The sequence below is a fragment of the Oreochromis aureus genome, linkage group 1, assembly GCF_013358895.1.
Source record: "Oreochromis aureus strain Israel breed Guangdong linkage group 1, ZZ_aureus, whole genome shotgun sequence".
NCBI lineage: Eukaryota > Metazoa > Chordata > Actinopteri > Cichliformes > Cichlidae > Oreochromis > Oreochromis aureus.
Window position 1 is genome coordinate 32,595,459 of NC_052942.1, and position 23,964 is coordinate 32,619,422.

Consider the following 23,964-nt stretch of genomic DNA (forward strand, 5'->3'; position numbering starts at 1 on the left):
CTTGAGTACTTCCTGACCTCTCTGGGGTTTATGTAACTTCTAGCCATCCAGACTGGGCAAGCAATGCCATAATCAGTACTGAAACATGACACCATGCGTCACCCCATTTGTCACCCCACAACCCACATGTGCCACACACACACGCTTGTACTTGGAGAAACCCCTTGCCCACATGGTGATAGCTTGTCTTATTCACACACTTTCCACTTTCTCTAATAACCTCCTCCAGTGTGACACGCAGAGCTTTGTATGTGTGCATTTCTTCTTCTGTCTTTCATTTTCTGTCTTGCTTGCTCACTCTACGAAGCATTCTGTCTGGTTCATCCGCTCTGATTGTCCTGTCTGTTTGGAGGCCTGCCAGATAAGGGCGGGGGATAACTGAGGGTCAGAGGTAGACAGGAAGTCAGGCGGCCTTTGCTGTGAGCGGAAGGGGAGGGTTCAGTGGGGGAGGAGCTGAGAACTGAGAGGGAGGAGGGAGTTGTACTTGGATTGAGTGTGTCAGGAGCATGTGGGAACGCTGCCAGCCTCAACTGCACAGTAGGTCTGAATTTAAAGTATGCCCTTTTATGCTGCTTTTCTTTCCTTTCTACTCTCTTTTGCCTCCTTCTCCAGGGATTAAATGGCTTTGAATATTTTGGGGGGTGATGGGTGGGTGAGTGTTTGCCCAGCGGTCAAAATGTGGAGGGTTTTTTTTGTGTGTGTATGTGACTGGAATGTCTTTTTGGTTGTGACGCAACCTTCTTGAACTCACGCTAACCTTTGACTGGCAGAAAGGGCGGTTGGACTACCACAGTGTCTCTGAGTATGAAAAGATTCAGTTCAAGGGGGACAGCTTGAAAATCACTTGTAAATTACTTCAGTGTAGGGTGCAACAGATGAAATAAGAAAAGACGCAGAGGTGTAATGACCCCTTTGTCCTTGTGTTTACACCTAATACAATGAGTGAGAAAATTGAGAGGATAAAAGCAAACCCTTAATATGACTAAAAACTTAAAGAAAGTTATCTAAAGTGAATAAGACTGGAATAAGTGCACAAGTCTGTCATTGTGTTCCAGTCTGTGGTTTTTGCACCACAGCTTGACTTTGACAAACTAAATGTCAATTGTATTGTCCCGAGAGACGGCAGTTGGCTTAGTGCTTAGTGATTTGTAACTTCAGCAAACAGGTTTGTGTCAGTAGGAAGTCATTAAATAGTTGCCATGGATGCAGACGTTGTAAGTGGAGACTTTTATTGTGTGTTATGCTTGTGTGTGTTTTTTTTGTTTTTCATTTTTTTAACAACATTTGACTTACTCAGTTGACTGTTTACCTTTGCAGAAGAGGGTTGACTGTTGAAACCGGTATGTCATTAATCAATCATTGCTCTCCGTTTAGTGAGTCAGGCTACAGTGTTGTCAGACAGGATTTGCAAAGGTTAAAAAAAAAATGACAAGAGTATTTCAGTCACCTCAATTTTGGGCCTTTAATGTGAAAATCTGACTTTTATTTGTGTCTTTTTGGGTATAAATTTTTGTTTTATTGACCATGCTGTAGCAAACCTACAAAATGTAACCCACATGGAGCCAGGGCTTTTCTTGCATATGACAAAAAATGTTGGTCACCATCAAAGAGGTGCTGGCCTTCCAAAGGAAAATGAGCAGTACTGTGATAAACATATCTGAAACCCATTAAAAAAACAGAAAACAAAACAAAAAACGGCCATTAAAATTTCATTTCATCAAGCTTCAATTTAATTTTTGTTTTTTAAATGGCCAGAAACAACAGGAAAATGTTAAGTAAGTTACCCCACACTTAACCATATTAGCCATGTGCCAGTCAAGTATTTGAACCAAATATTGATCTGATACTGATTAAAAAACTGGATCGTCTATTGGTGACAATGATACAATCCATCAGTTCAGTCCAATCCAACAGCTGCTATTTGTATGTTTGCAGATGTTTCTTTTGTTTTTGTTTTTTTGTTTGTTTTTTTTTAACTTAAACTGTAGTCAAAGCAAACGTTTTAGGTTTTAGTAATTGACATCCTGTAGCACTGTTTTCTGCCCATTTCCTAGCCCTGGACCTGTACAGGTCCTGAATGGAGGTAACATCAGTACCAATGATCCTCTCTGCAGACATGATTGTCCTTTCCAGTTTAGTCCTGTCCTGCTTTGTGGCTGAGCTGAACCAGACAGTGATTGACATGCATAGGACAGATTGAATGATGATAGTGTAGAAGATGACCAGCAGCTTCAGTGGCAAGTTGAACTTCCTGAGTTGCTGCAGGAAGTACAACTTCTGCTGGGCCGTCTTCCAGACAGAGTCTATATGTGAGGACCACTTCAGATTGCGTGGATCCACTTCCTGTCTGTATGCGGACACATCATATTTCTGGATCAGACCAATGGCAGTGGTGTCCTTGACGAACTATAGGAGTTTCACACATGGTTCTCCTGAGGTGCACTCATTTGTTTAGAGAGAAAAGAGCAGCGGGGAGAGAACACATCCCTGGATGAGGCTGGTGCTAATGGTCTGGTGATCCACTGACAGGTGGTGGTGGGCACAGTAAGCTAGGTGAACTTCCAGTCCAATGTCCTTCTGGTGCCTTAACACAAGTCTTTCAATGGACTTCACGGCCACAGACGTTAGCAGGACAGGCCTGTAGTCATTTAATCCTCTGGTGGACTTTTTTGGCACCAGAATTTTTCTTGGGCCTGTTTTAACAAATGCAAACAGTTATGTGGACAATGCTATATCGCTATATAAAGTGCGGCTCATACTTAGCTGCAACACCCCAAGGCCCATTTTAAGTTACCACAAGGTCCAGTGATTCTTTGTTGTACTGTGAAAGCCACTGAAAATAATGGGTTTGAGAGAGCAGCACCTGCTGTTTGTGTGATGCATAACTATGTAGAGTTGGGACCAAGCAGAGTTGTAGTCTTGCATGCTCTCTGCAGTTTCTCTCCTCCTGTTAGCCCCCCAAAACCCCATTCCCTTAGAGACAAAGAAAACAGAAAACCCCAACAATTGTATGACCCCCTTAAAGCAATCACTTTGGAGAGAATGGGAAGGGAAAAACTCCCTTTTAACAGCAAGAAACCTCCGGCAGAACTAGATTTAGGCAGGGACGACCATCTGCTGTGGCTGGTTGGGATGAGGGGAGGAAGACAAGACGAAGACACGCTGTGAAAGAGAGCCAGAGATTAATAATAATCAATGATTAAATACAGAGGGTGTATAAATACATAGTGAGTGAAAAAGGTGATTGAAAAAGAAACAGTGAATCATGTGTAGTCCCCAGTAGCCTAGACCTACTGCAGCGTAACTAAGGGAGGATTCAGAGTAATCTGATCCAACTGTATCAAAAAGGAACGTTTTAAGCCTAATCTTAAAAGTAGAGTAGTTGTCTCTCTCTCCTGAATCCAAACTGGGGGCTGGTTTCACAGAAGAGGGGTCTGGAAGCTGAAGCTGTACCTCCCACTTTACTTTCAAGTACATTAGGAAAGTAAGTCTGCAGTCTTAGAGCGAGGTAAGGGGGTTATGCTGTACTGTAGTGTCTATAGCCCAGTTTGATTTCAACCAGGTCACACCAGTAAGATTAATACATATATTGTATGTTAAAAAATACATTAGGAAAACATTAAACTCAACCATAATAAAGCTGAAATCAGAAGTATAATTGAAGACTTGCTTAAACTTGCTCCCTTTTAAAAACTGCTAAATTATTTTTTGTTATTTAAATGTGGAACAGTTGTAGAAGAAATGCAAATAGCATAAAATAACTTACGAGTTTTTCACACACCATAAATCTGCATTACAATTTCAAGATCATAGTGGAAAAGAATAAAAACTTAAAATATAGTACAAATACTGTTGATATGATTCATACAACTTGTTTCGTTGCCATTGAATAAGAGCATGGATGCTACCAGTATATTTAGTCAAGTAATTTACCTAACTATAGTTTTAATATATTTATACTTAATTTTAGTTTTTTTTATTTATTTTTAGTTTGTGATTTAAAAAAAAAAATCTAAATAGTCTTAAAATTACAAATTTTATCAAAAATAACTATTGTTTCTTGTACTTTGTTCAGTAATGCATCAGGAAAAAAACCTGAAGAGCCTCAGTTCAGATTTTGTGGCCAAACATTTCATAATGTTGTTCTCTACTGATGAAAATTTGACAGTCTGTTTGAAATTGAATAACTGTCTATGAAATGAAGTGTGTGTTAAACCCTGCATTCCTGTGTTTATTTTGGGGTTCAGCTGTAACATCATCAGCAGGGAAGCTCCTTCTTCTCTGGCCATAACTCGTCCCTGCCACTAGACAGTTAGACATTTATGGTTAACATCTGTCTGTCTTTGACTTAAGGTGATTTCATACTAGTACAAAAGATGGACAAATTTCTCAATTTAAGTAAAGCCAGGAATATAGTCCCCACAAGGGACTAGTGATATGTGTGACTAGTTGACTAGCTGATGAAAGGTTCTATTGCTATGTGGCACCAGAAATGCTAGTTGGTTAAACTAATCATATATTGTTAATTTCACTTCAGTTAGTTTTAAGTTTTATAAGAAAAGATCATTAGGGTGGATTGAACACGATTCATGATTGAATTAAGCTGTTTGGCAACTAGAGTTCAATGGTCCATCGCAGCTGTACAGATTCCTAGTGATGACTTAGGCAAGACCCCCTGGAGTCTAGATGCTGGTGGTGGTGATGAAGACGGAGGCTTGGATAAAGCTATTAGTAATGTGAGAGAGGCGGAGATGAGGGGGAGGTGGTTTACACGAAGGAAACCTGTAAATTTTTATATCTTACTGTATATCTTACTGTAAATCTACTGTCATTTAATGGTCGGGCATTGCACAGCTATAAGCATTTCACCTAAAGTACACAAAGTGGTGGCCGATTGGCTTGAAGATGGTGGGCCGAAAGATGATTGGTCTAGACCAGTGATGTCAGCAATGAGCTTGACAGCTTGGGAAAGTGGAAGTAATGAAAAGCACTGTCTAGCTTCCAAACACCTGGGTAGCACACAGATGCATCTTCCTTATTGAACTTACACATAAGATTCATTTCTAAGATGTAACACACCCACCTACCACTAATGGGCTAGTAAGGGGTAAAGTAAGGCAGATGACTGCTGTAGTTTGACCAAAAAAAATGATTGAGTAAATTGGCACGTAGCAACTCGACAGGAGCAGTGTGTAACCACATTTGTTTGGATACAGTTTCCCCTCCTTTTTCATTGTTCTCAATTTGAGTGTATTTTTTCTTTCATGTTTAATTGACTAGTAAATTAGTCAACAGGGAACCCCTGATGAGGTGTGAATTGCGTTATGCTTCAGTTGGCTTGTGGGTGACGACCCGATCTTCTTGTTAGACCTCACCATGCTCTTTTACCTTCTTTACCTTTAGCTCAGATTGCATATTAGTTTGAAAAAAACAACAACAACTCAGTTTTATGTTGCAGCTTATGAGACATGTCATAAAAATGATCTATAATTTGGATTTGACTGTTAAAATGTCATTATCTTAATATAAAGTTAAGATGCAACTAAGGTAATTCTTTTCCTTTTTTTTCATTTTTGCGGGGAAAACGCTTTCGCTCTGCACTCTCGGTCTCTTCGTTTCATAGATATCTACCATGCACACAGGAGAAGGTAGAAATCAAAGCTGGGGGAAAAAAAGTCCTCACTTCATCAAATCCTGAAGGCTGTAGGTTAACTACACACCCGCACTGTGCTTCTTGTGCATGAATGTACGTGGTTGCCTCTCTGTGTGTTCCTCCTTACGCAGGCACTGGCCCTGCTCTGCCTTTGCACTGCTTCAATAATGAAGGAGCTGTAAAGGTCTGGCAGTAAGCCCTTTGCTGAGTTCTCTTCCACCTCATCCCTCCCATCCTCCCTCCCTCTCCTTCTGTCTCTGTCTGGCTCCCTCTCTCTCTCCCACTCTCTCTCTCTCTCTCTTGCATCCTAAGGGACCTCCTCTCGGCTCCACTCTTCAGTTTGCACCGATGTTCCCATTAATGAATGGCATCATCCGGCTTGCTTGTTTTGCACAGTTCAGTTCCACTTCACTGCCTGGTGTCTGACCTGCTGTGCCATCTCTGATTCAGAGAGCACCACATCATTACTCAGAACAACCACAGCACACACTAACACAAAAAACCTCTAGAAGGGCACTTTCGAAGCACATCCTCCACCGAGGCAAATGTCCTGTTTCACAATTTTTAAGAAAGCAATTCAGATTGGTAGCCATATTAAATGGTGTCTGCCTTAGTGGAGTCTTCAAGCATGAAGTCCTATGAAATTTGACTTAAGAATGAGCACATAGCCCTGAGAATGGACCATGGACTACATATAAAGGACAGACAGACTGATTCCTTTAACATGCATTCTTTCTCATGACCAGGTAACTCATCTGGATGTCCATTTGTAGAAGTAGAAGTTTAGAAATGAGAATGGAAACCACCCTACTGCTCAGTTGATCTATGATTGTTATGATGTTTATTACTTTATCATTTCAGTTGATAGCGAAAAAGTACAGTAAAGCAGGGTATCCTTTAGAGTGGGCCTACATTGTGATTGACAAGTCTCCACTGTATGAATATGGTAGGGTTGGGCAATCTTTTGAATCGGTCTTATTGCCCTCCTGTGAGATTGCCAGTAAGTGAAACCACTTGTGCTGGGACAAGTCAGGCAAAGGTAGCACTGTCCAGTCTCCATGTTTGTGTACTGTGTGGCTCAAACACACAGCAAAGCTATCCAACTAGCTCGACTGTTAGTGAAATAAAGAGACACAATTGGATTTATTTTCTAATTCCAGCCTGACATGTAAGGCTATACCAGCAGGAGAGATTTGTGCATATACGGTGTTGAATGAACATGACGAGCCTACCGTAATTAGCGGGCATACATTTGTGGATATCACCTACAAAGTTAAAACTGTTAAGTCACTGAATTTGCTGCTGCTTCTTTTTTTTTCTTTATGCTTAAAGTTCTAACTTGTTCTGTTCATTCTGTTGCTATGAGTATTAAATAGCTTGTCTGTCTCTCCTCCCCTCTTCAAAAGGCACCACACTTTGGAGTCTTTCATTTGCAAACACGCCCAGTGAGATAGGGGGGAAATAAGTTGAGGAAAGAGCATCTCTGCAAACAGACTATACATTAAGCTTTAATTTAAATCAAGATAACAGATAGAGAGGTCCTCCTGCATTCTCTGGTTTTGTTCTGATGATGAATCAATGTCATGGCTACAGACGTTTTTAAAGAGTGCAGAGCTCAGGATTCATCAGAGTTGAAAGGAAAAACAGTGTTGATTGGCCAGCTGTGGTGATCAGTGATGGGGTTACCACCAATAAGAGTTATGAGTTTACCTTGAAAAATGCAAACTCAGTCATCCCTAATGATTTTTCCCCTTGTTAGTAGGTTTTTTTTCCACATTAAAATGAAATAAAGAGGCTGATGTGGATCGGAAAATACAGCAGGGAGGCAATGTTGGGCAGCATAAGCCTTTACTCACATTTGAGACTAACACTAGACCCTCTACAGAAATATATTTAGGAGCATGTGAATCAAAAATATTACAATACAAGTAGCTCAAATAGCTCTTTTGTTTCAACATAAAAACTGATTTTGTAGGGAATAGATGAGTTTCCAAACTCTCCCTACACTTAAACTGTGATGTATAAATAGGGGGTGGCAAGACTGAGAAAGTTCATATAAATTATGATCCACCGTCCCTCTGTTTCTTAGTCAGTTCCACTTCTTGCTTGAAAAGTCCAGTTTCAAAGCAAAAAGGTGGCAATAGTCAAAACTGACCCTTCATGACAGGACTTCACTACCTGGTGTTGTCACAATTACTTTGTGTTTTATATTCTGTCTATGATAGGGTCCTTTCCTCTGTTTGAAAGTGATATACAACTAGATAGCACTTCCACAAAGATAAGACCGAGTGTGTGGGGGTGTTTATGTGTGAGAAGACATTATACACAGATTTGTTTTGAATGTCAAGAATAAAGTATACTAAATATATTAACCACTACTCAGAAGTGAGGCTCCTCAGTTGCACTGCTGGTATTTAAAGTGTGTTTGTCAGCTACTAATTGTGAGAGTTGTCCCTCTCTGGATGGATGGTCTCTTGCTTTCATTTTGACTCCTACTCATTCGTGCATGCAAGCAGTGCTAGTCCTTGAAATATCATCTTAAATCTCACTGAGTGTCTGCCCTCTGAGCTGACACTTAAAGATGCAAGAGGGGCAAATGCCCTACTTAGAATTGCTCTCTCTCTTCTCAGTCATTGGCCCTGGTTATCAAAGAGCCCAGACTAGACCATACTATGTATTCTGACCAACTCCCAACCCCACGTCATGGCTGTTAATTTTTTAAAAGTTTTATTTTTTGTGGAATCACTGGGAAAATGAGCATCATAAGTAAAGCAAACACAACACAGAGGCCTGAGTTTATTTTCCTCAGTATATTAATTAACAAAATACGATTTTAAATCTAGTCATCAGCATAATGAAAGACATTATTGCTATTCACATGGCTTTAGTTCAATTAGTAACTTTAGAAACACTGCTGAGGGGCAGACAGTGCTTCAGTTTTATTTGGTTAAGTGGGTAGTAAGTCAAAGAGAGAAACAGTTTCAAATATTTACCCATTTGTGATAGTACTTCAGGAGTTAAAAACAATGCTGTTTAATGTAAAATCACTATCATGATGTTGTGGGTTGTTGCATATTTCCTCTTTTTTTTCTCTTTTGCTTTATTAGTGGAATTTAGACAAAGGGCTGACATTTACTCTGCACTCATACTTGGATGTGAATCACATAAGGTGGCTGTAGACATCTTTTCTCTATACCTTGCATTCCTGCTTTGTCTCCTCACAGTCACCCCCTAGTGTTTAATACTGACATAGCTAGATGATTACGTCCAGCATACCATACCTATATCCCATCTGCACCCAAAAGGCTTTTTGTTGGAATTAGGAATGTCTGTCAGCGCTGAACTTGTTTAAATAAAGGAAGAAGTCAAATAGTGCATTACACAAACACAAGCATATAGGCTTTCTTTATGAAAGCCTGTTGGATCTGTTGTTGTACTTCTAAGGAGTGCAGCATGATTACATTTATAAAGCCTGTCCTTCAATTTGCTGGGCCTGTTAGTTAACTGTATCCAGTACACTTAGTGTTGTATTTGTACTGAAATAACTGTGATGTAAAGATCATGCAGTCTGTTGGAGAATGTTTGTTAAAGGATGGAGAAAAGAAAACGGGGTATTGTATTTGTTTGTTTTTTTCCTTTTCGGCTTTGAGATCCTGGTTTACTCGCACGTTATCTATAATTATCTTCACAGATGCATACATGTGCACACACAATGCATAGTGTGCTGGCAGTGTTGTTGGGTTTATTGAATGGTTAACCCGGTGGATGCAGCATTATAATTATCTGTATTATACGAAACGTTTTGAACTAACAGTAAGATGAAAGTGGCCTGAACAATTCCCATGTGACCAGTAGTTATTTCTAGCTGCAGCATCACCTTTTTAAAAACACCTACATTACGAGTAATTTGATGGTTTAACACCTTTCACACTTGCAGAAGACAGAGAAAAACTATGTCTAATTTAAAGTTTATTAAAAATATACAAAGCTGGCTTCTTCCTGGTTTAAATGTTTAGGGGGTGACTCGGAATATAAGAACAACTGGAGTTCAGGCAGCGAATTGAGCAAGGTCTCTCAATTTCCCTCTTAAATTTCACCATATGAAAAAGAAAAATCCATTTTGATCTTAAGTATATTAAACCCAGCTTAGAAAGTCCTTGTGAAAAAAAGCAGTTTTGGTGTTTGTTTTTTTCTTTTGAAGAAAGCCAAAACCTCTTTCATGGGTATCAATGTTTTGTTTTTGTTTTTTTTAAAGTTTAAATATTTGCAAAACAATTTCTGTTATTCTCTTTGATAAACTAGAACACCTGTTTGGAAGGTGAATGAATAACCTGCCCACCTCCTTTCAAAACTTACAGCCTGGCTGACATTAAACAGTCATGGTCATCCAGAATTTTTCCAGACTGAGGTGTAGGTAAGAACACAAATGACAGGTTCAGCTCAAACAGTCATCAAGTGGTCTTTACTCTGTGAGCTCCCTAGTTAAAAAGTCCATGTCATGTTTCATTGTGCCCATGTGATTGTAGTGCATTGGCAGTGTGTTAGCTGTCTATGGGCAGCTACAAACTGTCAATCTACCTGTAGAGAGCATAAATCATCAGACAGGGGCAGTATCAAAAGTATGTGGTAAAACCGGTCTGTGGGCTACTCTTGCTTGTGCTATTGTTGGTCCATCAGCCAGCCACGGAGAAAAGCAAAGTTATAAACATACAAAGAGCTGAAATGAAAGTGTTTAAAGCAACAAAATGAGTCCACTGCAACAAGGTTTCTACTTTCATACTTTTATTTTTTAAACTTTGGAGTTTTATGGGGGGGTTTGTGCTTTTTTCATTCTAGTTAAATGCCACTATCACTCCCTTACTTGTTCTGTTAAATGCAATGCATGTCATCCATATCCAGCAATGAGCAGTTGAGATTTTGGAGGGCTGCACAAGTGTATGTTTGCATTGTTTGAAAACCCTTAGGCTCTCCATAAACAAATAGATACACAAATGGACAAATCACAGGACCATACGTTTAGCACAAGAAGGCAGGTAACTATTTGGTGAATTCACTACAGGTGACTTTTATGTGTTCATTCACTTGCAACCTCTACCCAGGCAGCAACTAAACCAAGAATATTCAATATAACAAATACAACTTAAGTGGACTATCTACTTCTGTGCTACAGGTTCAGAAATGAAAATAGTAGATAGATATAATAGAATATTGTGAATTGATTCTCATTAAATTTTGAAAGCTGGCTTTGTTTTCCAAGAAATACATAAATCATTATATTGTTGAGACTTTATTTTTTTGGCTAAAAAGAAAAATAGTTAAACAGGACGCCATCCATTTTCATCATAGCATGTCTAATTCAGAATCATGGCAAGGATAGATTGGATCTAGCATTGGTCACTGAAGACAAAACGAAATCACACAGTTGAGTCTCCGCTACAGAATAGCTGTCCTTGATTTTGTGTGTATTTTATGGCTTGAGAACACAACAGTGAACTTATTCACCAGTGAAAACATCATTATATGAAACAAGTACTGTTCAAATTTAATTCTTAAGTAACATTTAAAAATGTGAACTGTGTGCACTGTCTATTCCAGTGCAGCCTTTTTTTCATCCCGCACAGTGTTGTCACTGACACTTGGTGTCATTGCATTTGAGCTGGATAAGGAATTAATTTCTGGGATATGAGAGTAACAGCTGGCTTTTGGCTCTGGAGCCTCGTGGGTGCTAGCCATCTTGTCATTTACAGCCAGTGCATTGCTAGCTCTGAGCTCTCCATTTTCTTAATGGTGAGTTGGTGGAGACTCTCATGGTGGTTCAGGCAAGAAATGAGAGCAGTGGCGCACTAATACAGACCCTTTGATGAGGAAGTAATGGAGTGTTCAGAGACAGACACCTGTGCCTCTGCAGCCACGCTGCTTCTCTATGCGCACACACATTTTTTTTTTTTTTTCCACCCGCTTCCTTTTACCAGCTCTGCTACTCCCCTCCCCTTCTCTACTTCCCTCCCCTCTTCCTTTCCCCTCCCTCATCTGTCCTAAAAGGAAGCCACTCCCCTTGTACAGAGCTGCCAGGCTTGTTTGCATATTAACTGTCTAGTTGCCAAGGAGCTGTGGCTTCATGCCATGTGACCGTTGAAGCATGTGTATGTTGTGGACTGCTATACTCTTTTCCCCTTCATTTTTGAAAATCTTGTCCGGGTAGAAAAAACATTTACCATGCAGCAAAAATGTTTCATTAAAAGCAACATAGTTATTGAATCTTGTTTTAAATGAGGCATTATTCAGACTCTCTAGAGGCTTGAACCAGGTTATTTTATTCTTCAAATACTTGATGTTTTTTTTTTTCCTGGAGATAAACCATTGTGGGATGTACAAAATTGCATACTTGTGTAAACCTGTGGCAGTTAAAGTAATGAATGACACAGGTTTTTTTATGTTTTCACTGTTGCAGTTTAATGAGGACTGTGAGGAGACTGTATCTTTATTTATTTATTTTTAAGTTTGTCTAGGGCGGATTGAATATATGACTTTGCAATATATGACTGTGGACTCATTACAATGTGAGTGTGAGTGAGTGTGTGTTGTCGAGTCATCCTTGGGGACTGTAGCCTGGTGGACATTATCTGACAATAGATTTGTTGAGCTTGGAGAAAATGCTGTTGCTCTGCTCGCAGCAAGCATGTGGTCTGCTTTAAAGTCCAAACTCCAAGGCCTGGCTTGGCAGGTTGATACAATGCCCGCTGCTGCAAACATTTAGAAAGGACTATTGCTGTGCACACATGGCTATGATCTCTGTAGAAAAGACAATATAAAGCTTTAAGTGCAAACCAGAGGGAGATGGTGTGAGAATTTCTAGAGCCACTGCTATACCAACACCCCCATTTACACATACAGATTTTGAATAAGGCTGTTAGAATATGTATACAACATGGAGTGTAAAGCCATATTGTGTTGTAACCTCAACACACTACCCCACACATTTCACACCATAAACTCACAACACATGTGAGGAGAATCGGCATTTAATAATATAATAAGTGATATATATATATTTTTAAAAAGTAACACTATATCGGATGTGTTCCTGCCTGAAAGTCTGCCTCCTTGCTTCCTAGGATGATGTCTTACTCTGTGTTTTATTTACTAATGTCTTCACAACAGCCATGCTGCTTGTGTCACCCTGACCGGTCAGATGGCATATGTTTCAAAAACTGTTCGTGTTTTGAATTGTGGTAATCATTCATCCCGTGAATGCAACCATTTAGTCCTTTAGTTTCTTGGTGTCTTAGATTTGGCCATTAGAATAACTTTTTTTTTTTTTTAGAAACGGCATGGAAAGTGTATCCCTCCTTGAACTGAACTGGACAGACAACAAACTCTGTTGTGTGCAGCTGCATTTGAAATTGACTTTGTGTTGTGTGGGAAGGATATTGGTTTACCTTGTTTTGCACAGTAAACACAGACTAAAAACAGCTGATGGCGTCCGTCAGTAGCTCAGGCCTAACCCAGTCGTTGGGGGGTATTGTACCTGGCGTCAAGCCAGCCTGTGTCTAAATAATTCCCAATACCATGTGCCAGGCTGTGCACATGGCCCCTACATCGTGCTGTCAGGAGTTCCCTGAAAGGCCTTCTTGCTCAAAGAGTTTGTGGTTCACAGGAAGAGCTCCATGTCTTGGACACATCCCAGCTTCCATTCTTGGTCACCCCTCCCTCAAGACTCGTAGCAGGGTGACCTGGCCTTGACCCGGTAAAAGTGCTTGAATTCACCGCTGGAGACAGTGTAGGCTGTGTGTGCCAGATTTAATTAGGAAGTTGAAAGTCTGTTATACTCTGCTCATTTCTTAGTCTGTTTGTATGAGAAATATATTTTTAGCCTTTGGAAATTTGTTTTTCTGTTTGTTCTTCTCTTGGAATCTGCTGTTCTATTTATAAATCACCATATCACTATCAGTAACCAATATGAGGAAGTGAAAAGCTACGATGTTGACAATCTGTGGCGTGGGAGAAATCCAGTACTTTGGGGGTTAAGTTGTGAAAGTTAATGTAATAACTGCTAGCACCATCTGCTGGCCTACTTCCTTACAAAGAGCGAGAGAGAGAGAGAGTGAGCAAGAGTGAGCAAGAGAGAGAGAGAGAGGGAGAGAAAAACGAGTCTGGGTTTTAACGACATCTCTAATATTCATGCTGATGCATTTTGCTGCTTTGTGCTTTCATTTTCCGCCGCTCTGCCTGCCAGAGTCTCGAGCTCGCCACACACGCCCGAGCCAAGGAGAGGGGAGGGCAGCGAGGGAGAACGAGGAAAAAGATAAGTGGGGGAAAAAGGAGGAAAAAACAATCAGCCAAACAAGCGAGCAAGATAACACAAAAAAGGCTTTTGTGTGTAATAAAAGGAGTAACCTACCTTATCCCAGCTGGTGAAGAAGACGAGGAGAGGCACAAAAAGAGAAACAGCTAAGCGGGAAGAGCAAGAAAGAACAAGAAACAAGAGGGTGAAGGCTCAGAGAGGCACTGAGAGCACTCACGAAAGGCAGGCAAAAAGAGGAATCAATGAGAGGGGAGGAGAGAGGAAGGCAACTCTGACACACGCACAGAGAGAGAGTGAGTGAGGGAGACTTGGGTGAAGCCGGACGACAGTAAAGCAGCACACAGCAGCAGAATGAGAGCTTCCTGGACTGCCACGCACCTCCTCTACCGCCAACAGCGCTGCTCCCCCATCACCCTGTGAAGAGACAGGCGAGGGTGAGAGAGAGAGAGCGAGTGGGAGAGAGAGAGAGAGTGAGCTCCCATGCGCTCCTCTTGAGCCCTGCCTGCTGGGGGAGGAGGAGACGAACAGATCCGGCGCTCTTGCACTGCCCGAGGAGAAGAGCTGACCGGGAAGGAGGAGGGGAGGCAAACGAGGAGAGAGGGAGGGGAGGGGGGGACACACGGCTCAAGGAAGAGTGAGAGAAAAACGAAAAGGAGAGAGTGAGTGTGTTTGTAACAGAAAGTGTGAGTGAGCAACGGAGAGAGAAGAAACCCGGCGAAAGGGCAAGGCTTTTGTTAGCCGGTTGGAGAGGGGGAGGAAAGAGGAAGGGAAAAAAAACACCATGTCTACAGTGAAGAGGCCAAGAGGAAGGGTAAGTGAGCTGTGCTGAGAGCTGGGAGGGAGGAGGGACAAGGGGAGGAGGAGGGGCCGGCAGGAACTGAACAACCTCCTCTGCTACTGGCTCATGCTGCACTGCCGCCATCTTGAACTCATTGCTGCTTTTTTCCCCTTTCCCTCTATATTCATTTGCTTTGCTGTGCTGGACCTTAGCATGGTTTACTGGATGTACAGTATTTTCCCCATCCCCACTGTCTGATCATACATCACTTTTCATTCTCAGTTGAATTCTGCTGCCCTGTTCTGTAGTTTATGTACAGTGTATGATGTGTGTGTGTGTGTGTGTGCGCGTGCGTGTATTTGTGCCCTCTATGAGTTGAGCCTGTCAGTCACCAGAGACCTCACTACATGTGGAAATGAGAGGGTGGGAGCGAGGGAAAGGTGTCCGGCCCAAATGGAGCTTACTCTACCTTTTCATTAGCTGTAATAGTCCCTGCCGTTTTCATGGGACTGCGTGCTGCTAGAGAGATTGAAATCACTGCAGTGCTGGCAGGCTGTAATTTCAGTTATTTATAGATGTATTACACAGCTGCAGTGCTCTCACTTTTGGTGCATTTTATCTTTTCTCTCTCTCTCCCTTGCGCTCCCTCTCTGATAGAAACCTGTTTTCATATTTAGTCTTCCTCTTTCCTACCTCTTTCATGTGCGTTCATGTTCTTCCGCTCTTAAACATTACTTTCTACTCCTCCCTCTGTCTCTCTCTCTTTTTTTTCTTTCTTTTCACCAATAACTTAAATGAGAACATTCCAGCATGATCTGGTAAATTTCCTCCTAATAGCCTCAGCGGCGTGGCACACATGAAAATCATAATGCAGCTTTTGTGTGTATGTGTGTGGTTTTTTTTTTTTCTCCCCACTTCTTCCAAATGAATTGCTAGTTATTCAGTTCCCTCCCCCACTTTGTCAGTGAGGTTCAAGCTAATTCTCTTTATTTAGCTAGCAGTGTGGAAAAAAAAGCAACCAGCCGCGCCTGGGCCATGTAGGCATACGCAACACATTTTTAGATTAGGTCATCCATTTATGGGTTCCCTCTCTGCTGGGCTTAAAGCCCACCACAGGGTGCTTGTGTAGTCATAACCGCAGTCACGCCATCTATTATGCACATATTATCATGTATCAGGCAGGCTAGATTATTTATGTCTGCGAGGCTCACTGTGACCTGCTACATTGAACCCGTGTTTAACCCTCCGTTTGAAAAGCTTACTTGAGCCAAAAGAATTTAATTTGACTTTTGATGTCACATGGTTTCAGAGTTCAGACAGAGGGTCTTCTGCCCTTGATCTAAATGAATTCTTGGAGGAAACATTGGCCTTTCATCAAGCTCAGTGTCTACTAGTAGAGTGGAGTTAAAGTGAGCATCATGCAGAGCATGGCAGGTCCACCCTCCACCCCCAGCTTTCGAGATGGGGACAGCAACAAGCTCTGCTGCCTGAGTGCTTCACACAGCCTTTAGAAGGTTCTGTTTTTCTGAATGAGTGATATTTTCATCCGTCACACGGATGCACCCTAGTATGTTGCGAATTCATAGAAGGCTGGATTTTAACATTTAGTTTCTTCCTTGTTTTAGACCTTGTTTCATATTTATTAGATTCAGCTGCTTATTGTACAGTAAAATGGCATCGCACTGTGCTTCCACAATATTCTATGAAGGAAACAATAATTCGATTGTGTTAGCTGAGCTGTGTGACTATAGTGGACCCACATGCTGAATGCAGCTATAAATACAAGTAGTGGTATTAATGGCTTTGTATTTTAAATAAATACTTATGGTGTTACAAAACAGGAAGATGTTTTGAACAATATATTTTATTTATATTAAAAAAAAAAAATGTTTGTTACCAAACCTAGTGACAACACACCTATATAAGTAGAAATACATAACCTGTAAATGGCTGCAGGCTGTATCAGTACTTCCACATTGTACCTCATTGGCTTTGTAATCTGTTATATGCATTATGTAAATTCAGGCTGATGTTTTGGGGGGGGGGTTTTCTTCCTGTTTTGTATTTTTTATTTATTTTTTGTGAGTCAGTGTTTTGAAGCTAGTATTTTTACATTTATTTTGTTGTTAAGCTTTTTCTTTTTAAAGATCTTTGCATCACTAGATTTTTCTAAGGTGCAGCTTTTTGTTTCGAAAGCTAGATGACATCGCTGCTGTTTATGAAACGCCTTTTACAGTACCATACCATACTCACTATGTTTCTGTTTATTTTTCTCTTTCACCATAGCCTCGAAAGAACGCTAATGGTCCCGGAAGCCAGATACGGGTCCTCAGTCCCCCAATGAAGAGCAGCTCATCTTCGTCATCATCCTCTTCATCTTCCTCTTCATCTTCATCCAGCTCCTCATCAGAGAAGAGGGTTCCACGGAGGACACATCAACAGATGGAGTCAACTCCACAGGACAAGCAGGAGAAGGCCAATAGGATAATATCAGAGGCTATTGCAAAGGCTCGGCAAAGAGGGGAGAAAAACATCCCAAGGGTTATGAGCCCAGAGAGCTTCCCCAGCTCTTCTTCGCAGTACAAAGCCCACCGTGATCATGAGCACAAAGGAAATGGGAAGGCACGGTCCAAGGAGAAGGCCTGCAGGAAAGCTTGTATTGTACCCTCGTCCAAGCCCAAGCAGAAGGCCAAGATCGGGTATGTAGTCACAATCGTTAATGCTCATCTATAAACCGCTGCAGTGCGCTGTTGCTTTGGCAAAAAATAATCCACTAAGCATTGCTTTGATCTCATTTCTTTTAACTCAACTCATGCTTAAGTAACAGCGGCATTTCATGAGTCCGTATGAGCAAGTAACATGTGCCACTGATTAACTATCTGTCATTATACTTAATACACAAAAGACAAAGAAATCGTAGCTTCAGCATTTCAGAATTAAAAATTTTTCCTAAAACACTTTAGGATTTTTAAATAATTGTATAGCAATGTTAACATTATTGATCACTGTTTTGTCACTACTGGAAAATGGTTTAACACATAGCTTGCGTTCAGTAAAAGTCAAGTTTATGTTGAGACTCTTCACTTCATCCACATCCACTTTTCTAATAGTTCCCACTGAAGCTTAGGAATTTAAACGGATGGTTTAGAGTTTGAAACTATTACATATTTACAATGACTGTTCTAAATGTGTGATTCAAGAGCCAGTTTAAAAAGAGCAATGTTCAATAGGGGAAAAAAACAACATTTTTTTCAAGTGCCCAAGTCACAGCTCGGTAAGTTCAATCTTGAATTAATGTTACCATACATGTACTTTGTCTTTTTCTGACCTGTCTTCTTCGTAATTGCTTTAATAAAGCAGCAGCGTATGACTGATTTTAGCTTCTTTTGTATCGGTTGATTTTTATTGGTACATTTTTACATTTATTTTCTGCCTGTGGTTGCCAAGATGGAAGCTCAAAGTTCAACAGACTTTACTGCATGCCATAACAATAAACCAGGCTCAGTCATCAGCATAGACATGGGAGGAGCGCACAAAGACTGCATTTACATGCAGGACAGTGCTGCTTAGTATGTTTTGGTGAGTAGTGCTGATGTAAAGATACCTTAATCTGCCTCCCATCCCCCCGTTTTTAACTGCTATAAGCAGTATGTAGCTCTAAGCCACACCCAGCGCAGCCTGTTAAGATATCAGCTGGTGCAGATGTGAATGCAGAGGCAGGGAACTGAAGGAATGGGGGAATGTTTAAATATATCACATTGTACAGCTAGAAAAAAAATCGCTATTACTTTTAAAGCAGCACCCACATTTGAGACCTAGCGTGAGAGTAGCTGGAAATGGTCAAACTGAATATCTGGCTGGTTGCAGCCTTGATTAATAATTAGATGAGGTATGCTGAGGGAGAAAAGCTGTAGCACATAATGGATTTCACATGTCCTGTGTGAGATAATGACAAAGTTTTGGAAGTGCTAATGTTTGGGAGAACAGTAAGATGATGGAGGCATCAGTCATTGTGATACAGTCTGCCTACACTTTAGTTAGAGGTAGGTGTCTGTTGGTGTTCACATTAAGTCATGTCTCAGCTCCATAATGAGCTCCATGAGGTTTGTGGATGTGATTGAATTTTTGAACAAGCTCAGGTGTGATCTTTAAATGAAAGCGTTGTTTGAACTTGTTATTTATCTTTGACTTTTAAGATCAGGAAGCTTCACTCATATCGGTTAGAGAGTGCACACCCAGATCTTTTACTCTTCTAACCACCTTGCATCCGTTGAGACACAGTTCTTAAAACCATCTGTATGTAATCAAATGCAATCTAAGAGTTGTTGGCCTTAAAGGACAGCTAACAATGTGTTTGCAGTCTGTCATTTAAATGTCTCACAGATAGCAGGCATTGTTGTTATAAGCTAATGAGCTAAGTAGCCCAAGCAACCATACCTGGGGTAAATATTGTTTTAAAAAACAAAAAAACAGTCAGACCAAAATAGTTCAGTGATATGGACCACATTTTATAGCACCCATTTCTTCATGCATTCCAGCCATTTTGAAAAATGAAATGTATTCAGGTCAGATGATGGACCGGTCATCTGACTAGAAGGACCATACTGTTTTCTTTAGAGAGAAATTTATAAAGTGCACAACATTTCAAATTAGTTTGACTGCTTTGCTTTAGATTTTGCTAAATCAATACCAGTTTTAGTTTCTGAACACATCAACATATGTTCATTCTGGGGCTTGTATTAACATTACTGTGCTTTATTTAATGAACTGCATATTTTGTGATTTAAGCTAAATTAAAATTGCTCTTAAATATGTTAAGCTGTTAAAATGCAAAAGACTTTGGTGCGAAAACGGCAGTGACGTATAGCTGTCTGTATATGACAAGAGGTTTGTAGGAGTGTGTGAATGTTTCCTCTGAGGTGTGAAGATTCATAGCTAAGAAAATCTTGAGGCTAATGGAGCCTTTACTTTGGTAATTAGCAAATAAAGAACAGACAAATTGGAGCGGATCTTTTTCAAGAGCTGCACTTAATGATGCTGCTTGAAGACTCAAAAACCAAAATAACTGTGACTCTTGATAGCCATGTTGATATAAACAAAGACACTTACAGGAATAGAATGTGCATTCACCTAAATCCAGCAAGTCCAGTTTCACTGAGACAGGCAGGTGTAGACCTTGAATCACGAAGTCAAAACATGATCCGCCACAGTCTCACGGCACTCTAATCATAAACATAAAAACTAAAACCTATTGTCCTGAGCACTGGATGGCCTGATTTTGTCATAAATGCCATTTTCAACACCCACTTTTTGACTTAACTTTTTTCTAAACAGTAAATGAAGTAAATGCATTATTGCAAATGCACAGGGAGTGAATACTTGTTGATGAAAGAAAGAAAGGAGAAAACTTTCCAGCCTAACAGAACAAACATACCAGCTATAAAACACTGAACTGACTGGCACTGTTGTAACAGTTACAGTGTTTAGTTTCATTTTTGTATTGTACATTTTGACTATGGACTTGTAGAACTACTTCATAGGGCCTATCCATAATAGTGTTCTTGCAGTAAGGCTATGAATGGCTGTATTTCTGACTGTGCCTTGGCCTCTTGCTCTTATGTGGCATACCTGTGATGATCTTCTTGTCATTCAACTACTTGGGTAGTTACAGCTGAATTGAAGTCTAGTTACCCATATCATAGATGAAATGGATTTTAGGTTGACTCTTGGTCTGGCAATAAAAGTCCAATTCTACACACATTTGCATACATTCAAGAGTACACAATTAATTATAGATAGGTTGTATAATGCATAGTCTGTTTACTAGTTCTTTCTTTTTTTGTGAAGAAGATTCACAGTTTCTATTTTTACTCCACACAGATGCAGTTGGAATATGTTTATATATGTACCGTGAGGGGTAGATCTGTTGCACTTGTGATGAAGACTGCGGTGATTGAGACTATAACATGAAGCTTCTTTTCTATATTCATAGTGGAGAGAGTCCTGTTTATATGCATGCACCACCAAGGATCTCCACATAAAATATTAATGTATACCGACTGCAGAGGTACTAACCTTCCGCTAAAGTCATTAATTCAGGCTCTGCTCTGTTGAGGGTGTGCGCTTGGCTGTGTTCAGAAAGCTGGAGGTTGTGTGTATTTGGTGCTGTTTGAGTATGTGCTCACTCTTCCATCGCATCGTCTGACTGTTCTTTAAGCAGGGAATTGGATCTCACGATAAGGCCATTACCCTAATTGTCGGTATACTTAAGGCTCTGTTTCTCTGAGACCACTATACTGTCATCACTACCTATGTTTCTCGGAGAATCAATTCTGTTTAATGCCTAATAAGTGTCCTCTGGATTACTCGGATAGTTTGCTCACCAGATGCTTGGAAAGCAAATTGGGGGTCATATGATCATATGGAAAATCTGCCTGTCTGATGAGAATAAATAAATTAATGCAGCCGATTAAAATATGGATGCAGCAGCCGCTGTGACAGGTGGACATGACAGATATCCAAGAAAAATCAAACCGGAGAAAAAATGTTACATATTTGTTATCTTTGTCTTGGCTAATATGCTTCAGTATCAAATGACTCTACTTATCTGGGGATTTGTAATGAAACTATAGCCCAACAAGAATTTTCCAGCACTGAAGTCCTAACTGATGTCCTACTTTGGCAAAACAAGATGTGGTACATTAAAATCAGCTATTGGGGAATTATAGAGACTAATTTGCAACTTGGTTTATAACAGTCTTAATAATTAAATTGACTTTAATCACTATGACTGCTGAACATTTATCAAAGCTTAAACATAGACCATTAGATCCCATAGTATTTAGGCAAATCAGACACATGATCATGGAAGCTCTTATGCTTTGCTGCTATAAGGTGCGATAACCCTGGGGAATCATTTCAACTGTTAGTACTACAGGTGTTTATCTTGAATCTTCACATTCACTCGTTTATGGTGTTTTTTGTTTTTGTTTTAATCAAAAGGGCCTTATTTAAGCACATATTTGTGCCTCAAAGATATATCATACCATAATATCATAAGTAAAATTGCTTGTGGTATGCTTTGGAAATGACAGATCGATCCATAGTAAAACAGATTAGTGAGTTAATCCATCATTGAAAAATAGTTCATTTTTAAGTATAAAAGCTTTACTTGCTTTCAGTGTGACATGATGGACTGACACTAAAAGATGTTGTGGACAGGATGCCTTTTTCAGGGTCACCATAGGACCTGCATATCCTGTTTTTAATATTGTGTAAATACACCTAATCTTAATAAACAGGACTAAGGCACTGATAGATTTTTTTTTTCACTTTCCAGCAAGAATTTTATGAATTTAAATATTAACCAACATTATCTACTCTAAGGAGAGGGGGTGGTTATTTTACTGGATAGGCTTGACCGATCACGGCTCTCTGTAGGCTGGAATGTGCTTTTCTGTGCAGCCTACCTGCTGAAAAATACCCTCAAATAATTATCAGATGAAAGCAGTGTGCTGCTCTTTTTGTTCCACCCTCCCCCTCCTCTTTACATTTTTTTTCCTAATATAAATTTGGTTCAATCAGCATGCTCAAAGCTGTGCATCCAATGCTTCCTGTGAGCAGGCATGTTATAAATATGCTGATACTACAAAGCAGCAGGGTAGTAGGAAAATATCAAACAAAATGGTGCTTGTGAGATCAATTACATGATAGAAAATGGAGGTTTAAGTCTAGTGTATGTGCTGCAGCGTATAGCTGTTCATATTTCAATGCTTGCCTGCTAGCTGTCTAATCTCTTCTCCCTCACTTTTTTCATTAGGGAAAGCTAAAGCTGTTTTTTTTGTAATTGTTTTCCTAGTTAATCCCTTGCAGGGTGCATTTTTGTGCGTGTTCACATGTGCAGGCATGTGATATATAAACATTCTGGGGGTCTGTGCATGTCTTAATGCAAACTCAGATGTTTTTATGTGTGTGTGTGTGTGTGTGTGTGTCTGTGTGAAAGAGAGAGAGGCTACTACCCGTTTTTAATTTAAAAAAAAAAAAAAATTATGTTTGCTGTATAAAGCAGAAATCCCATGAGGCCATGTGCTCTGCGCTGATATAGTATTTGTGTTTTAGAGGGTGCTTGATAGAGCTGCTGCTGCTACTGTTTCCAGTTGTTTGCTATGTGGTACTGAGATTATAGCCTTCCATTCATAAGAAGGGGGATTTCCTGAGAACGACCTGCACTGCTGTATCAATAAGCCCCTCAGGATAAGAAACGCACACAAACACGCAGCATACTTAACGGCATTTTTGAGTATAATTCGTTCACTCAAAATCATAATTTTCTGAGGTAGGCTATCTAATAGTTGAATACTGTTCCTCTGACATGCTGAAATGCCTCATTGCTGTTTTGGCTGGCAAAGCACCATCAGATCTTGATTCTATTAAAAATCAAACCCTCACTCATACACTCTCACTGGCGGCATGCCAAGTAGGACAGGACAACACTGGGGGACAAGGGATGGGGTTATTTGGCACAATGGGGGAAAAGCAGCCAAGAAGATTATTACTCTCAGGAAAAAGCTTGTGATAGCCTATCATCAGTGATACAGAGTAATGTCAGATGAGGGGCAACTGTAGTCAAATTAAAGATGTAAGATTGTGTCTTGAAGATGGCCTTGTAAAATGTAGAATCTTTATCAGGAACAAACATTTCCACCCAGCAACTCTGGATGGAAATGCACCATAAAGGACAAATATAGGAAACAAAAATGAGTAGAAGTGGTGTCCTCTGCAACCACAGAGGTTATCACATGTCAAGAAACATGACATGGTTGCCAAAGTTTTGAAGTCACCTTCTGATATCAGTTAGTTTTAATGGACAAGCTATTCATTGAATAATGTTTCAGAGGGTTGGTCTGAAGGTCATTTGTTTTGCTCAAGATTGGAAAACATCAGTGAGAACAAATTTAATAATTTGAAATGGTTTTGACCCAATTGATAAAATTCAGTATGGGAATTGCATCAATATAGGGTTGACTGTTGGTATTATAAGGTAATTATTTGTTTAACACTTGCCACAGAGACTTTCTGTGTTTCCAGAATCCATGTCCCAAGTTTGGTCTTGGTAGATCTAAGAGTTGCGGACAGTTTTTTCTTGTGTTCACTTTCTCATAAATTTGGCATTTTTCTTCAATATAAAAAATGCTCTTTTTACAGCTGTCTCCTTGCCTGGTCAGGCTG

General features: G+C 40.2%; 1 protein-coding gene across 5 annotated transcripts in view; it reads left to right on the plus strand.

Moving 5' to 3' along the window:
* chd9 (chromodomain helicase DNA binding protein 9) overlaps positions 1 to 23,964 on the plus strand; it is a 71,518-nt gene that overhangs the window by 10,767 nt on the left and 36,787 nt on the right. For 2 of the 5 annotated variants that reach the window (XM_031746439.2, XM_031746440.2), the window contains exon 3: positions 17,023 to 17,435. In XM_031746439.2, coding sequence (XP_031602299.2) covers positions 17,023 to 17,435 — 413 coding nt within the window. Of the gene's footprint in view, positions 1 to 444; positions 542 to 14,595; positions 14,770 to 17,022; positions 17,436 to 23,964 lie in introns of those variants that run through there. The other 3 variants (XM_039612699.1, XM_039612706.1, XM_031746441.2) reach the window with 3 other exon arrangements.